This window comes from Sminthopsis crassicaudata, chromosome 5 (genome assembly GCF_048593235.1).
Source record: "Sminthopsis crassicaudata isolate SCR6 chromosome 5, ASM4859323v1, whole genome shotgun sequence".
Lineage (NCBI taxonomy): Eukaryota > Metazoa > Chordata > Mammalia > Dasyuromorphia > Dasyuridae > Sminthopsis > Sminthopsis crassicaudata.
The window spans coordinates 293215674-293233112 of record NC_133621.1 but is presented as its reverse complement, the minus strand read 5'-3'; the positions used below and the strand labels follow the sequence as shown (position 1 = coordinate 293233112).

Here is a 17439-nt window from a genome sequence, read left to right as displayed (position 1 = left end):
TAGGGCTTCATAATGCTTTTTGAATTCAGTGAAGCAAATTTATATGAACTTAAGAAAAGACCCTCCCTCCTCATCCCCCCCCTTTATTTCCTGTTTCTTCTGGAGGAGCCTTCCCTTAATTAACCAGCACATTTATCCAACACCCCGGCCCAGGCCCCTGCCTCCTGAAGCAGCTGCTGCCCTGGTGTATTTGGGTCTGAGTTCTCCTGGTTAATTAAGGAAGGTTCCTCCCTTCTCTCTCTCTCTGTCTGTCTCTGTCTCTATCTCTCTGTATCTCCCCTCCCTGTCTCTCTCCTTCCTTCTCTATCTCTGTCTCTCTCTCTGTCTCTCTCTGTCCCTCTCTGTCTCTCTCTCTGTCTCTCTCTCTCTCTCTCTCTGTCTCTGTCTCTCTCTCTCTGTCTCTGTGTCTCTCTCTCTGTCTCTATCTCTCTGTATCTCCCCTCCCTGTCTCTCTCCCCCCTTCTCTGTCTCTCTCTGTATCTCCTCTGCCCCTCTCCCCTCCCCCCTTCTTCTCCCCACCGTCTCTCTCACACAGAACCCACAGATAACAGCAGCAGGCTAGGATCTCTGGAAGTCCCAAACAAATGTGGGCCAGCCCAGCCAGGAAAGTGCTCCCTGCAGTGCTCCGAGCCTGTGGGGGGGCCCGCCCTCCCTCCTCTTCTGAAATGACCCCCCCCATTTCAGCCTCTTCAGGACGTCGCCCTGGCTCCAGCTGGGACTCTGGACAGCTCGGTGGCCGTTGGGCTTTTTAAAGCTCTCCCCCTTCTGTGCGTCCCCTCCCCCCCCCCAGTCCTTCCCTCACATCAATCCCCCCGGGGGCTCCGACGGGAGCACAAGTGCAGACAACTAAAGGCCCTCTGGCCCCCGGAGGGACCCTCCAGCCCTTCGGACCCACGAGCACCCAGAGGGACAGAGACAGAGAGGGGCCCGGAACACCATCCAATTACTGACTCGTATCACGGCACAAAAGGCAGCTGTATCTCGGTTCTAGCCCCTTCTGGATGACCAACCCCAAGAGAAGAGCAAACAACAGCCAGGGAAGCTGCTTCTCTCCCTCAGGGCTGAGCACAGCACCCGCAGTATGCAGTTGGCGCCCACTGTTTGCTGATGTTCCAGGTGGTCACAGAATGCCTAAGTTCTCTGATTCCCCAAGAGCCCCAACTCACAAGGTGCCTGCGGGTAGGTCCCTCTCCCTTCCGTCCGAAGCCTTTGAGCCCTCCGCCCAGGGTTACCCCTGCAGAAGGGCGCCCACACCAGAAATAAGAGTGGGGGGGCCACATGGGGCACTGCCAGCTCCGGGCCTGGCCCTGCAGCCCCCCCCTCCAAAAGGCCCAAGCAGCTCAGCACTAAAGGGTCCCAGCCTCTGAGGGTCCCAAAGCGCCTTCCTCAGGACCACCAAGGGCTGAAGTTGGGCCGGGGCTGCTCCAGACGTGTGGAGGCAGCTGGGAACACTGTCCCAGGCCACCAACCTGACTTAGGGAAGCCCTAGGCAGGTACCTGAACAACAGGCAGATGAAGGGGCCACGCAATCCCATCAGGAAGCACCAAAACGAGCGGCCGAGCCCAAGGCCTCTGGGTGGAAGGGGCGCCCCGGGAGAGGGTCCTTTATTCAGAGGCTGGAGTACACGCGGCTCCCTCTGCCCCAAATTCTGTGAATAAGCCCCCTTTGGGGAACACCGCTAGCAAGGGGGATGCGCTCTCCGTCCCCCCCGCCGGGCTCACACTTACCTTTCTCTTCTCTTCATCTGCAGGATCGAATTTGAAAGTAGCTCTGTGCTGTGGGGAGAAGGGGAGAGAGGGTCACCCAAAGAACACAACATTCACTTCTGGAGCGACCTGAAAGCTCCGTAAGGCAAGCGCCTGGCTAAGTGATTTCTTTGTCCTACTTAGGAAAAGGAGAGGAAAACAATTCTTTTTCTCTGGGGTTTACAGGAGTCCTCTAAAGCAGGGAGGGCCCAGCACTGGAACGCCCCGGGACTTCAAGCTGGGTCTTGCCCAATCCCCCCCATCGCACAAAAGGGTGAACTGGTGCGGAGGGGGCGAGGTCTGTGCCAGGACGCAGCCAGCCTCTCACCCCAAGGCCAGCCCGACTGCACTTCGCCCACCCTAAATAAGACGGGGGAAACTGAGGGGAGGCTCAGGGAGAGCGCCCAGTTCTAGGCGCAAAGCAAGCTGGGGACAGAAGACTCTGGTCGCCGTGCCCCAGCACTGTCGCCAAGGAGACGGAGGCTGCAAGACACACAGTTCCTGCCCCAGGGAGCTCCCGGGCCGGGGCGGACGGGACCCAAGCAATCTGCAGACGACACACGTACGAGAGAAAGGCTGGGGACACCAACGGAGGGAGGGCCCCGACGGCAAGGTGGCCGGCCAGCGTCCGGAGAGCCGCGACGTCTCCTGGGAATCCACCTTCGGAACCGACGCTCCAAATTCAAGCCCCAGACTTCGGGGGTGGGACCCTCCCTTCCCGCCTTCCCGCCTTCCGGCACAGAGATGTCGTCACCGCCCCCAGCTCGGCGAGGGGCCCCGGGACGAAGGCGGTTCTGGGGCGAGAAGGGACCAGGAGGTGGGAGACCCATGGGGTCCCCAGATGGGCCCTGGAAAGAGCGGGCTTAAAGGATCTGGGGGGGGAGCCCCTTGTTTTGGCAAAATCAGCCACACCCCCATCTTAATTTGTGAGTGGTCAAAGGGGAGGAGAAGGAAGAGGAAGGAGGAGATCTGAAGGGTTGGAAAAGCAAGAAGCAGCCACGGTCTGACTTTCTGCTCTGTCCGAGCCTGGACGGGCTAGCCCCGGCAACAGTCACCCGCTGCCCTCTCTGAGCCGGGCCCAGGTCTAGGAGCTGCCCCCGCTTGTTCTCTCGTGGCTATACCTTTGGGAGCCACAAGGAGGCAGCAGAGAGGGACTTCCGTAGAAGCAGAAGAACATGGCGGAGATGGACCCGGTCAACTGGTGGAAGAAGGGGCAGGCCGGCGACCAAGAAAGGCTCACAGAGAAAAGGCAAAGATGGGATGCGGCGTCACTGCCCGGCCAGAGGGAAGCTTGGGCCCGCAGCCAACGGGCGGCCGGGGGAGAGGGAGGGTCCCCAAGAGGCTCCCCTGAGCGCAAAGAAAAGGCGAGCGGGTAGGAGCCAGAACCAATGGGGGGGGGGAGGTCGGAGTGGGAGGTCGGAGGGGGAGGTCGGAGCGGGAGGTCGGAGCGGGAGGTCGGAGGGGGAGGTCGGAGCGGGAGGTCGGAGCGGGAGGTCGGAGGGGGAGGTCGGAGCGGGAGGTCGGAGCGGGAGGTCGGAGGGGGAGGTCGGAGCGGGAGGTCGGAGGGGGAGGTCGGAGCGGGAGGTCGGAGGGGGAGGTCGGAGCGGGAGGTCGGAGCGGGAGGTCGGAGCGGGAGGTCGGAGGGGGAGTCGGAGCGGGAGGTCGGAGGGGGAGGTCGGAGCGGGAGGTCGGAGGGGGAGTCGGAGCGGGAGGTCGGAGGGGGAGGTCGGAGGGGGAGGTCGGAGCGGGAGGTCGGAGGGGGAGGTCGGAGCGGGAGGTCGGAGGGGAGGTCGGAGGGGGAGGTCGGAGGGGGAGTCGGAGCGGGAGGTCGGAGGGGGAGGTCGGAGCGGGGAGGTCGGAGGGGGAGGTCGGAGCGGGAGGTCGGAGGGGGAGGTCGGAGGGGGGGAGGTCGGAGGGGGAGTCGGAGCGGGAGGTCGGAGGGGGAGGCCGGAGGGGGGGGGTCGGAGCGGGAGGTCGGAGCGGGAGGTCGGAGGGGGAGGCCGGAGGGGGAGGTCGGAGCGGGAGGCCGGAGCGGGAGGCCGGAGGGGGAGGTCGGAGCGGGAGGTCGGAGCGGGAGGTCGGAGGGGGAGGTCGGAGAGGGAGGCCGGAGGGGGAGGGGGGGGAGTCGGAGAGGGAGGTCGGAGGGGGAGGTCGGAGGGGGAGTCGGAGCGGGAGGTCGGAGGGGGAGGTCGGAGGGGGAGGTCGGAGGGGGGAGTCGGAGCGGGAGGTCGGAGGGGGAGGTCGGAGCGGGAGGTCGGAGGGGGAGGTCGGAGCGGGAGGTCGGAGGGGGAGGTCGGAGGGGGAGGTCGGAGGGGGAGGTCGGAGCGGGAGGTCGGAGCGGGAGGTCGGAGGGGGAGGCCGGAGGGAGAGGTCGGAGCGGGAGGCCGGAGCGGGAGGTCGGAGGGGGAGGTCGGAGCGGGAGGTCGGAGGGGGAGGTCGGAGCGGGAGGTCGGAGGGGGAGGGGGGGGAGTCGGAGAGGGAGGCCGGAGGGGGAGGTCGGAGCGGGAGGTCGGAGGGGGAGGTCGGAGAGGGAGGCCGGAGGGGGAGGGGGGGGAGTCGGAGAGGGAGGCCGGAGGGGGAGGGGGGGGGAGCCGGAGAGGGAGGCCGGAGGGGGAGGTCGGAGCGGGAGGTCGGAGCGGGAGGTCGGAGGGGGAGGTCGGAACCACCCCAACATCACTGCCCAGGAAGGGGCAAGCATGGCCAGGCCCGTCCCCTGTGCCGCTTATCACAGTGCTCCTTTTATCACCACGACCAGACCGACTCTCAATCTAAGGAGCCACTAGCCAGGAACTGAAATGCACGCCTTCTGGGAAAGGAGACACCACCCATCTCTTGCCATGATCAATTCGATTAAGACAAAGAAGACTCGTTTCCTTAAATTGCTGTTTTAAAGGAGAACGCTCCTTTCACATCTTCAGTAGGAACCACTGAAAAGGCAGGAGGTGACATAATGCCTCCGACTCCTAAAATATATTCCAGGGCTAACCCCCGGTGAGGATTTTCTACACTGGGATTAATGAAAGCCAAAGGAGGCTCCCCGGCAGCCTCGGCTCTCCCGGGCCTGACCCTGGGTTCACTCCTGTCCAACTATCTTTTAAGCCCCCGCCCCCCACGAGACGGCCCTCCCGTCCTCCTCCTCACTTGGAACTTTGTAGAACATAAAACTGTCTATTGAAGGAATTACTCCATCTACCTGCCGAGACTGGATCCAATGCAATAATCTGGGTTTCGGGGCCTGAATAGAATTTAGACTCCCAGGCCAGTCTCTCTTCAGGGGCTTCCGCTCCCCATCCCTGCCCACACCAGGAGGAGGAGAGAAGAGCAGGGAGCGGAGGTGAAGGAGGAAATCCCAGGGCTCTCTGTGCCCAGGTGAGGCGCTTCAGCGGGTGACCAACAATCGCACGGCCTTCATACGTTCAGTGTTAGGTTTTGAGATGAAGTAGATTAAGAAGCAGGGGCTCAGGACCCCCCATTGCCCAGAGGGAGACCAACTGCCACAGGATCTCCCGCCAAGACTAAAATGAAGTGGTTTCTGGGCCCCTGCAGCCCCCGATGGACCCCACCTAAGAAGCTGCTTCTTCAAGTCGGAGAAGAGGGCTGTTTTTGCTCATTCCCCAATTGTCATTGCATGCATCCACCTTCCCCAGTGGATTATCCTCCGTGCAGCAGAGACCCAATCCACCTGGGCCATGTGCGGAAGGAGGCGTCATGCTCACCCGCTCCCCAAACGGAGGTGGAGTTCTAGGCCCAAATAGGTGCTGAGCCCCTGAGTATGTAGAACATATTTTCCAGGACAAGCAGCATCAGCGGTCCACTAAGCCTGCCCTGCACGGCAACCTTTGAGCTTCCAAGCTTGCCCCCCGGCTCTGGTAACAGAGCAGGAAAGCAGGTGCCCTGGGATAAAGTTACCTGTATCCAGGCTGCTCTCGCCTAAGTCAGTGGCTATGTTTCCAGGGCTAACTCCCAGATTAGTATTTTCCAAATGATCAGATGAAAACTCCCGCGACCTCGGTTCTTTTACAAGCCTGACCCCTCGACTCCCTCCTGACCCAATGTCTTTTAAGCCCTTGCACCCCCAGAGCAGCCGGTCCTTCCTCCTCCTCCTCACCTGGAACCCTTGGGAAGCCGAAAGAGCAGAAAACTAAGTTTCAAATCCTGAGCCTGATGCTTACTACTAGCATGCCCCGGTGTGGGTGAGTCACCACGTTCGTGGATCCGGTTCTGACTCTATAATGAGAGAGCTGAAACAGGACCCTTCAGACACCAAATCAATGATGCTAGGATACCTGCTGGGGAAATCCATGGGCAATCAACAAGGCTTCCATGCTCGGCTCCCAGGAGAAGGGGATTAATGAATAAATGAATAGAAGCATGTGCATCAAGCTCTTTCCAGGTGCCAAGCACTGTGCTGAGCATTAAGGACACATAGAGGGGGAAAAAAAAAAAGAAAAAAGATGGTCTCTTCCTTCTAGGAACTCAAGTTCCAATTGAGGGAGACAGCAATAGTAGCAGGCTCTCCCGCAGAGCCGATGGAAAGGCCCAGAGGTCCCGAGTGTGTAATTCCAGGCAGATGGCAAGGCCTAAGAGAGCCGGGGGTCCACAATGGCATAAACTCCTTTCTGAAGGTTTTTGTTCTTCTTTCCTGCTGCCCTAGAACCCATCCAGTTTCTGGGCTAACAAAATTTCCCTCCTTCCTCATGGTCTGGATTCCTTTATTTCAACAAATACTCTCAGGGTTTAAAAAAAACCAACTACTCATTTTACTAGATAATGGTGGGGGGAGTTGAGAGGGAAGAAGATAAAATAAGATAAAAAAGGATTAGAATTGTTCCCTTCACAAAAGTATATAGAGATTTTGAGTTCAGCCCCAGTTGACCCTGGGTCTCAGGACCAACTCAACACAAGATGTCCAAGGAACAATTATGGCAGCCCGTGGACTTCCCTAGTTGTAGAGCCATCGAATTCCCATCTCATCAATGAAATGAAGGGAGGGGTGGAGAGAAGAAAGGTCTCTTGGATCCCACTGAGCTACAAATCTAGGATCTTGGCCTGAACTCAAGCATTTTTTTCAAAGGTCTATGGAAATCCTGTGTTTTGCCTCAGTACCACCCACCCCTGCAGGATTCTACCTGAGAAGGGAACATTAAGAACGTTCTCTGGCCTAGAAGAAACCCCGAAAGGTGCTACGGGATGGAAAAGACTGAGGGAGAGCTCAATGTAAGCTTTCTAAGGGGAGAAGTTAGCTGTAACCAGACACTGACAAGCTCAGAGGTCCCTAATTAATAGTGCTTGTTGATAACTATAAGGCTTTATCACTAAGCATCCTTTACTGGGCCTGTTTTCTCAAGAGGCTCAAAGGAAAAGGCGGATTCCTGATGATTTGGAGCAAAAGGCTCTTGACACCATGCTTTGTATCATCGATGTGAGGGATCTGGGCCATCCGAAGCAGAAGAAAATATTTGAATCTTCTGGAAAACCTCTTTTATCTCTTCTCCCCTCCCCCCCATCACTAAAAAAAGACAAAGGAGGACAAAGTTCATAGGAATTTCGTGTTTCCACTTTACTGGAATGGGGCGGATGCCCCCAGGGGTTTGTCATGTCTAATAAATTAGTCTTATAAAGAGTTTAGCCCTTTCTATTATGTGGCACTTTTTTTTCCTTAAAGAAAATCCTCAGGGAATGGTGAACAATCAGCCTTTAATAAAAGCTTGTGGATTGACTGGATTACAGATTGAGAACCAGAAATGAGCTTAGAGATCATTTTACAGAAGAGGAAATTCAAAAAGGTTTAGTGACTGCTCCAATATCACTCCGATTACTGCTGCAGTCATTTCTGCAGTAAACTCTCCAATCAGGGAACCAGGGCCTTCCATTCCAAACCCAGTCCTCCCTTGCACTTTAACCAGCATCTCTGCCATACTTTGCTGCTCCCAATGTGCACAGAATGCAAGAATTGGCTAAAGGGAATGGGAAAATTTGGTCTGGAGAAGGGAAAACTATAGGAGACTCAACAGCTATCTGTTAGTATGCAAAGAGCTGTCTAGTGAAATTAGAAATGATAATTCCGGGGCAGCTAGATAGCACAGTGGATAGAGCACCAGCCCTGGAGTCAGGAGGACCTGAGTTCAAATGTGATCTCAGACACTTAACACTTCCTAGCTGTGTGACCCTGGGCAAGTCACTTAACCCCAATTGCCTCAGGGGAAAAAAAAAGTAAAGAAATGATAACTCCAAGGGCAGGCCTCAGACCTGTGGAGCTAAGTTCCAGGGGGACAGATTTCAACCCAAAATTGGAGCTTTTTCCAAAAGAGAAAGGGGCCATCTCAGGCTCAAATGGCTTCCCAGAACTGGGGCTCAGAGAATCAGTGTTAAAGGCTGCCTGGAGGATACCACAGAGATGCTCTAGTCCAGTCCATTCATTTTCCCCTCACAGGGGAGGGAAATGATTGCTTATGGAAGACATCATAAAACGATTTTCACAGAGGAATCTGGGGGCTAAGCCGGGTGACTTCTAGGAACCCTTCCAATGGGACTAGACCTGAAAATATCACCAAGAAGGTTCCCCTCCTAGAACATCCCTGCTTCATCCAGAGACCGGAACATAGCCATGGCCAAAGAATAAAGTCAGGTGACTTGGAAGCTAATCAATGATGCAGTCTCGGAAGCCCACAGCTTCCATTCCCCAACTCCCTCCTCCTCCCTCCCCCCACTAGCAGGCAGTTCTGCCTCCCGCTCAAAGCTAATCCAAGAGGCTGGGGACAAACAGGAATATTCATTAATTTAATTACAATGGTTTGGGGAGGTAAGGCTATTCAATGCACACAGGCCAACTCAGACACTAGAACTTCAACCTCCAAGAAGTCAAAGGTCAACAAGTCAGAGCTCATTAGATCTAACACTAACTCACTCGGAGATGAATCCAATTGGCCTTTCCCTAAATCATTATCCTGATCATTCCCTGGTCTCTTCCTGGAGCCTCCACATCTCTGGACAGCACAAATGTACAAGTTTTCTCCTCCAACAGAATATTAGCAAGAGGAGGTGTTCACACACACACACCTGGCACACAGCAAACACTTAATAAATGCTTCATGATGGACCGGTGGACCAGTAGTTAGCTCCCGCTCCAACCAACACTAGCATCTCATAGCTACTCATAGGGGTACCACCTGAACGCAAACTGACTCCAAGCAATTCCAGGAAGGCCACTGAGGGAGGCAAGCTGAGCTTTAGAGGTACCTGAGGGGCAGAAAAGAGGCAGATATTCTAGTCCTTGTACCCATCATTCCAACCACCTTCGTGTTAACTTCCAGAATGATTCCAAAGGTGGGAAAGGGCAATAGAAATGACCTGGAAAACCATCATCTGCTTAGAGTGAAAGCTTTAAGAAGAGCTCAGTTTTTTTGAGAAGGAATAAAATTAAACTGAAGGGAGACTGAAAATAGGAAATGAGAGTGTAACCATGAAGGATCATGGTGATGGGGGTTGAGGTCCCCTTTAAGATTCCTTTCTAATTGCCCAACCCATGGCTGACCCTTGATTCACAAATCCTGGTCAAAGGCACCCTTTGAATATCAGGGTTCAGCCCCACCATCAGCTCAGCTTCCCCCAGCCCTCACCTGATCTAACTGAAAAGGGGTACCGCCCATCATCTTCTAGGTATAAAAAGGACCAAGCCCGAGCCCTCCAAGACAACACATGGTATCCTTCCAGCCATGTAAGGGTTCCTGCCTGCCCAGCGGCCACCTCTAGCCCTGGCATATTTCTAATGGAACTTTACTTCCAAATTTCTACAATAATCCTTTTATTTATCAATCTAGGTTTTCAGGACTGTAAATTCATTTACAGGGGACACTGCGCCTCATGGGATTATCTTACTATCTATGCGCCGAGAAATGGGGTTCTCCCTTTCCTTTCCCTCATTAATGGGAACTTAAATGGAAAGGGGAGAAAATGTTAATAGTTCTCTATTTGCTTGTTTTTGTGTTTTTTCCCCCACTTTGGTCTGATTTTTCTTGTACGGTATGACAAATATGGAAATAATTTTTAAGAGAATTGCACATATTTAACCTACACCCAATTGCTTGCTGTCTTGGAGAGGGGGAAGGTAAAGGGAGGAATAAAAAAATCTGCAACACAAACTTATGAAAATTATTTTTACATGTATTTGGGAAAATGAAACACTATTGAGAACCAAAGGCAGGACCACAATGGAGAATTTCTCTCTTTCCTATCCATAGTCTTAAAAAGCTATGCTAGAAAACATCCCTTTTCAATTGCTCTAAAATGATTGATGCTAAGAGCTGGAAGGGCCCTTGGAGGTCCCCTGGTCCAAATTCCTCATTTGACCATAAGGAGACTAAAGCTCAGAGGTGAAATGGTTCTAAGCTAGGTAGTGGAAGGGCAGGAATCTAAATCTACCTTTTGGACTCCAAGCCAGCCTTTTAACAAAGAGCATTTCCACTGTAAATAGACCTATGAGGTAGACTCTTTATTGAAGGAAGGCTCCATCTTCCCATGAACCTCTCTATGATCTCACTGGTACAGTATTCATTGCACCAATCCCAGTTCAAGTAGGCCTGCATCCTTTGGATGACCCTTATTCATGTTCCTCCTGCCTTTCTCAGGGTTGGTTCCCCTTCTGCTCCTTGACCCTGCTTCTCTGGACTTCTATGCTTATGAAGCACCATAGCCTGCTCAACCCTGCCACGGCTATCTCCAATGGCTTTTGGAAGACCATCAAATATGATTCTTTCCAGACTGTCAGTTGCCATGACTTGTAGCTACAAAATGGTACCAGAAGAATCTCAGTGTTAAAGATGGGCCTTTGTTTCAGGGAGAAATTCTGGGGTTATTAAAAGGACAATTGTAGAAAGGGAGTGAGGGCAGCTCTAGCTCCTATTTGTGTTCATCAGAGGCCCCAATCACTGTCCATTTGCAGGGTCTGTCCAAGATGGATGACCCATGGATGAGTTCTAAAGGATGTCTAGCCACTACACATTATAGTTCAGACTAGAAAAATCAAATTTGTGGCTTGTACCAGGGTAAAATGGAATTAGGAAATACTTAACAAAATGAGTAAAAATATAATATAACACAGATGATATTAATTTGTGTTTTTCTAAGTGAATATGTCGTTCCCAGGGATCATTTCTATTAGAGTTTGACACCAAGGGCCTTGACATAAAGCTTTCTTAGCCTGGAATCCACAGACGTTCAAGGATTCTAAGGACAGATTTCAGAGGTCCTTTAATCTTGGATGAAAAAAAAAAGTTTTACATTTTTATCTCTTTATATTGTTTTCTTGGGTAGTCTTACATACATTATGCTGAGAAGGGGCCCTTAGGCGTCACCCAGCAGCCTCTGGGATTCAAGACACAAAAAAAGTTCACAACCCCTATACTAAACAATCATCCTTCAACCACTAGATTTCTCCAGTGTTGGAAAGAAAGTCAAACTTTTGAATGATTCTGGATCTCAGTGCACCAAACAAGTGGCCCAAATTCACCCACTTTCACCCTCAAGGAGGCCCTGGTGCTGGACCTCTCCACTACACCAGCAAACACACTTCAGGCAAGCATCCGTCTCCCCGGTTTATGGCTCAGTGGGTACTAAGGACAAGAAGGTTGTGAAACAAAGTTATTAACTCTGGGTGAGAGCTTTCAAAGACTACTGCTGACTTATGTAGGGGACAGTCCTCCTTGGAGGATATGGTGCTTTGCTCTACCAACTCTTGTTTTTTTTTAATCAGCTACAAGCACATTGGGACCTTGAATTGCTACATTCTCCAGTCGAGTACAGGACGGTAAATATGGGACTGCAGTACATGGTCTGTCTGTTCTAAAGCCTTCATTAAAGATCCTTCAACACCTGTAGAGCTTATTCTCATGAAAACTGCCATCTACACAGAGGGCAGAGAAGTGCATATGGAGGTGTGTCCCATGCCCCAAAAGGAGTGGAAATAGATACTCAAAAAGCAAAGTTCAATAGGGGAATATAAAGGGGATCACCATTTAACCAATATGAGAACACTGACATTCAAGGTGTGGGTGGATATGTTTTCACACAAAATCAGATATAAGTCTAAGAAAGAAAAACAATAAGCTCCTGGAATGACAGCAGGCAATCCCGTTCCTGGAGAATGCTGGGTTGGAGTCGGAGAAACCGGGTTCAAATCCGGCCTCTCCACCTCTTACAGCCCTCGTGACCTTGGCCAAGTGCCTTCCCTGGAATTCACCTTCCTTTTTTGCAAAGACGATCTTTAAGGTCCTGCTCAACTCTAAATTTGAGTTCCCCTTTAGGTCTGATTTTTCTTTCACAATATGACAAATATGGAAATAATTTTTAAGAGAATTGCACATATTAGCCAACCTTTCCCCATGTTATTCCACCTGGCTGATTATTAATTTCAACTGGAAAATGACTTTGCTTTGTTTTAATGGATCCCCGTCCCACCTAGAAACTTCCAATGGTTCCGCGAATTTAAAGGAAAGAAAGAAGGAAGAAAACCATAAATTTAAGATGGGGATAATTCCTGCTAATGTGTTTTATGGGTGTCAAAGGTCCAATTTCAATTCTATTGAATAAATATTTCCTGGGTATTGGAGAAGGTGCAGGACAAAGTAGATACAGAGATACAGAGATAGAATACAGAGACGCAGAGATAAAATCGAAAAATCCCCTCCCAGAAGGAACTACAGGAGGGGGAAATCCAGGACTTAATCCCTTCAGGAAGCTCAAGATAATGGGGCAAAGGGCAAGATTCAAATAAAATCCTGGGAGGTTCCAGGAAGACACTGAATCTGAGAAGGGGGTGAGAGAAAAATTTTGCCAAAGGCCCTGGGCCCAGAAGGGTGGGGTCCTCTTACTGAGGGGTACTGAAGGACATCCCCAGGGGAAAAAAAAAGTCAGAAAATACGAAAGACTGGGTCTTAAACTAGAAGGGAAGCAAGGGTCCCTGTGTGCCTCCCCCCCATTACTTTTCATCTTATCTTTCAGATTTCTTGATTATTTTCTGCTGGAGAATGTGCTCCTTGTGAATAGGCATGTTTTTTGCTCTTTGGGTGCCCCCAGATCTTACCAGTGCTTGATATACAGCAAGTGCCTAATAGATGTTTGTTAGCTGCTAATTGTGTATCTGCCTCTCTCTTAAGGACTCAGAATTTGTAGTCTACAAGACCCGAGTTCAAATCCCACCCTGCTACTTAAACATTTGTAACTTACTTTCCTAGGTCTTACTTGATCCTGAAACTTACAAATATTCTGATAACTACATGACAATTACCACTGACTATCTGTGATTTTATGCATCTAAAACCACGATTCCGGAGGAGGCCCGCAGTCCAGAACCCCCTTGGACAATGAGAGCTATGTAACACAACTTGGGGCCTGACCCCCCCCCAACCTCTCCCCCGGAGGTAGGCTTGTGGATTAGGGCCAGGGCAGGAAACGTCCCCGGGATTTGCGGTCTGACACTCCCAGCTGGGCTCTTTATCCCCCCCCCCCACAGTGACCTTGCCCAAGTCCCGACATTCACGGCCTCAGTTATTCAGCCTGTAAAATCGCGGGGTGGGGGAGGGGCCGGACGGGAGGATGGTTCTAGCTCCCCCCAATCCAGTAAATGCTTGTTGATTGCTGGGCCGCCTCCCAGACCCGAGTTGGGGTTTATTTCAAGGAGCCGCGGGGAGCCGCTGAAGGTGTCTGAGTAGAGCAGCGGCTCCCTGACTCTGGGACTGGGGAAGATGGATCGAAGCAGGGGAGGGCGTGCGGGGCAAGCTGGGGGGGTTGGGGAAAGTGTGCCGTTCCGGTTGGGAGAGGTGAGACGGCCTGCACTAGGGTGGTGGCGGGGGGTGGAGGGAGGGAGGGAGGAATGGAGGGATGGAGGGAGGGAGGGAGGGAGGGATGGATGGATGGATGGATGGATAGATGGATGCATAGATGGATGCAATATGCATCAAGGGAATAGGAAGGAGAGCTTTTGTGATGGGCATGGAAGGTGGATGGGGGGCGTGCATGGGGGGGGAGCTGGAGGGCATTGCTGGAGGACACCACAGGGGGGTCGGGGGTGGGGGAAGGCGCAGTCCCGTGCATGCAGGAGGGGAGGTCAATTGCACGGGTGGGTACGCCTCGGCGTACATTCGCCCTCCAGCTCGAAGCCAGGCTGGGCCGGGGGTGGGGGTCGTTCGCAAGGGGCGATGCGCCACGGCCCGCCTCGCCCGGGGAGGGGGCCCACGTCGGTTTTACCTCTTCGCTGTACTCCCGCAGGACCCTCTCGATGGCCCCCGCGTCGCCCCCCCGCAAAGTGTTCAGCGCCCCCTCAGCATCCATCGCCGCAGGTGCGGGGCGGCCGCGTGCTGCTCGGGCTCCGGGTCAACGCCTCGCGCCCCCTCCCTCTCGGCCGCTCTCTCGCCCGCTCTCTCCCCCTCCCTCCCACCAGCCAGCCTCCGCCTGGCTCGGTCTGACGTCACCACCCCTCACCTTTCACCCCAGTGACGTCAACGTCCCCATGGCAACCGCCGCGCTGCGCCGCGCCCGCCCGCCGAGGGGGAAGAAGGGCTGCGTTCGCTGCGCGGATTGGCTGCGCGCCGGGGGTGGAGCCCCGAGCGAGGCATCTCCCTTGGCGGGGCAGGAGCAAAACGGGACGCGGACAGAACGTAGAAGGCGGAGTCTCCTCCTCTTCAGTGCCTCTTCCCCGCTGTCCCGTTCTTCCTACGTGGGCCGGCAGGCCCCGAACAGTTTTTACCCGTTGCCGCGGCTTCTCTGGACTACTTCTCCCAGCATGCCGCGGGGCAGACCTGTCGCGTTCTTCCTCCTCTGCCCCGCCCACCTATCAGCTGATGGGTCCGAAATACATGCTGGGAGCCGTAGTCTCCTCACTTCTCGAAGAAGCTTAATTTTCTCTACGCCGGGCATGCTGGGAGTTGTAGTCTTGCTGGGAGCTTGGGGACCACCTGAGCAGAGGGAGGAGTCCGTGGCACCTTCGGGGTTAGAGGGCCCAGGGAAATAGCCCCAGAAGGCTTTGGGGACCTCCTTCCTAAACGACTCCAGTCCGCACCGGGATGGGGCTTTGAGCCAGGGGACAAGCTTTGGGCTGAACTTGTTAGGCCCCGAGTGTTATCAGGACTGATACCAGGAACTGAGAGCTAGGCAGTAAGGGTTGGTCTGAACCGGTTTCTTCCTCTTTTTTTTTTTTTTTTTTTTTTAATTTTATTTTAAGTTTAAAGTTTTTTGTTTTTTTTTTTAAGTGGCTGTCGTTGGAATAGGTCATCTCTCTGGTCACTTTCAAACCCAGCCCCAGCCATTCCCCTAGTCTAGAAGCTTCAGTGGCTCCCTATTATTTTAGATTAAACTACAAACTCCCCAACTGGATTCCTGCCCTTTCTTTCCAGACCGCGTTCACGTGACTCCCCTCTGCGCTTCTCCTGCGATTGGTCCATCCCTGTTTCTCCATTCTGCCTGTATCTCTTACCCACCCCTGGAAGCCCCAGCTACCCTTAAGGCTCTGCTTCTAAATAACAATCTCCTTCCGACTTGCCTCCTGCACTTCCCTTGGGAAAATCCTGGTCTCCGCAGGGAGTTACTTTGTATATCTGTGTCTATTTTGTATCTATTTATTTCCGTATTTTCTCTCTCCCTCTTACAGGGAAAAATAGCTGGGTCAGAGGGCCTGGATTTAAGCTTTTCACGAGTTACTTCGCTACTTTGGGCTTCAGTTTCTTCATCTGTAAAATAAGGGAATTGGACTAGAGTACCCCATCAGAAACTGACCAGATTCTGATAGGACTCTGTCTCCTTTGGAGAAGGGGGGAGGGGGAGATAGGAGAGAAAAATTGACCAGCTTCTGATAGGACTCAGTTTCCCTTGGAGAAGGGGGGGGGGGGAGGAGATAGTAGAGAGAGAAATTGACCAGCTTCTGATAGGACTCAGTCTCCCTTGGAGAAGGGGGGGAGGAGATAGTAGAGAGAGAAACTGACCAGCTTCTGATAGGAATCAGTCTCCCTTGGAGAAGGGAGGGAGGAGATAGTAGAGAGAGAAACTGACCAGCTTCTGATAGGAATCAGTCTCCCTTGGAGAAGGGGGGGAAGGGGAGATAGTAGAGAGAGAACCAGCCACATGACAATAGCATATTGAAAAGCAATTGGTTTTCTTGATGATTTCATTTATTTCCTATCATACTCTTCCATGTTGATAAATTACATGATGTAATTGATTAAGACTTTATCCACTTTGCGCCCAGAAATGTAAGCAATGTGTAATAACAATTTTGTTTATGTACAAGAGACACTTCTTGATTATACCCAGGGAATGACTAAGATCTGACTTCTTTACTCCATCTAAATTACTCTTTGGAAAGAGCCACCTAGAGACAGTGTTCCCAGGATGTTTTCCAGAAGTAGACTCACTGCAATTCTTGGAGTCCAATAATTACACTTTTAAAAGAGCTTTTGAAAATGCAAAACAAATGATAAATTGTTACCTTTTATAAAATGACTATTCATTTAAAATTATTTTAATTTTAATTTATGGAACAAAACAAGCATTTCCATAACATAGTGCAAAAAAACCCCAAAAGATGATTGTACCTGAAGTTAATAGCACAACTTGCTATTAATTTCAAATATGCAACAAAATTCTCATGTAAATTTCCTTTTTAAAAAATGTCTTTTCCCTTGTCCCTATCCTAGAGATGGCTATCATTAGACACACAAAAAGGTGTTTGTGTGTGTGTGTGTGTGTATTATATAATATATATATGTATAATTATTCAATACATAAGAATCAGTTCTTTCTCTGGATGGAGATAGCTTCTTTCTTCATGTGTCCTTTATAGTTAATTTGGGTATTCACTCAAAGTGAAACAATATTGCTGTTCCTGTATACAGTGTTCTCTTAGTTTTGTTTATTTTATTCTTCATCATTGTGTGTTCACTTAAAAAAAGATTTATAATATTATGGACCTAGAACTGGAAAAGATCTAAAAGGTCAAGTTCTCCAACATCCTCTTTTTACAAATGAGGAAACTGGGGCCTAGAGACATTAAGTGAATGTCTCTACCACATCTCTCATGTATTCCACTCTCCCTTTTTTTTCCCCAGCCATCACATTGCTATTATGATGATTCATCATCCTCACCACCTCTCACCTGGACTGCTGAAATAATCAACTATTTGGTTGTCTTGCCTCAAATTTTCCCCATTCCATTTTGTTCTCCATAAAGCCAATAAAATGATTTTCCTAAGTGTAGGTCGTCACCATCATTAACACTCCTGTAAACTTCAGTGGCTCTCTATTGCTAGTAGGATCAAATACAGAAGTCCTGTCAGACATTTAAAGCCCTTTATAACCTGAATTCATCCTACCTTTCCAAGCTTATTATACATCATTATCATCCATAGACTTTATAGTTATTCCAAAATGACCACATTGTTCCCATATGCAGTGGAATACTGTTCAGGCTGGAATACATTCCTTTCTCACCTCTGCTTTTTGGTTTTAAGATTCAATTCAAATGTCATTTTCTACTTGAGGCTTGTCCCCACTCCAGCTTCTAATGCATCCCCCCATCCTACCTATCTCATGTCTATTGGATATGTTTTTGTATTTGTCTACAAATGTGTGTCTCCTCCTTTGGACTGGAAGTACCTTGAAGGCCAGGCCTTAATCATCTAGAGCTTAGTACTATCTGCTGCTCCA

At 51.4% G+C, this 17439-nt stretch overlaps 1 protein-coding gene across 3 annotated transcripts in view; it reads right to left on the bottom strand.

Moving 5' to 3' along the window:
* The window catches only part of RIC8B (RIC8 guanine nucleotide exchange factor B), an 85445-nt gene extending 71211 nt beyond the window's left edge, over positions 1-14234 (bottom strand). For 2 of the 3 annotated variants that reach the window (XM_074271488.1, XM_074271489.1), the window contains exons 1-2: positions 13990-14234; positions 1729-1776 (exon numbers count right to left, since the gene is read on the bottom strand). In XM_074271488.1, coding sequence (XP_074127589.1) covers positions 1729-1776; positions 13990-14073 — 132 coding nt within the window. In that variant the 5' untranslated portion in view covers positions 14074-14234. Of the gene's footprint in view, positions 1-1728; positions 1777-2312; positions 2433-13989 lie in introns of those variants that run through there. The other variant, XM_074271487.1, reaches the window with a different exon arrangement.
* Positions 14235-17439: the final 3205 nt, after the last annotated feature.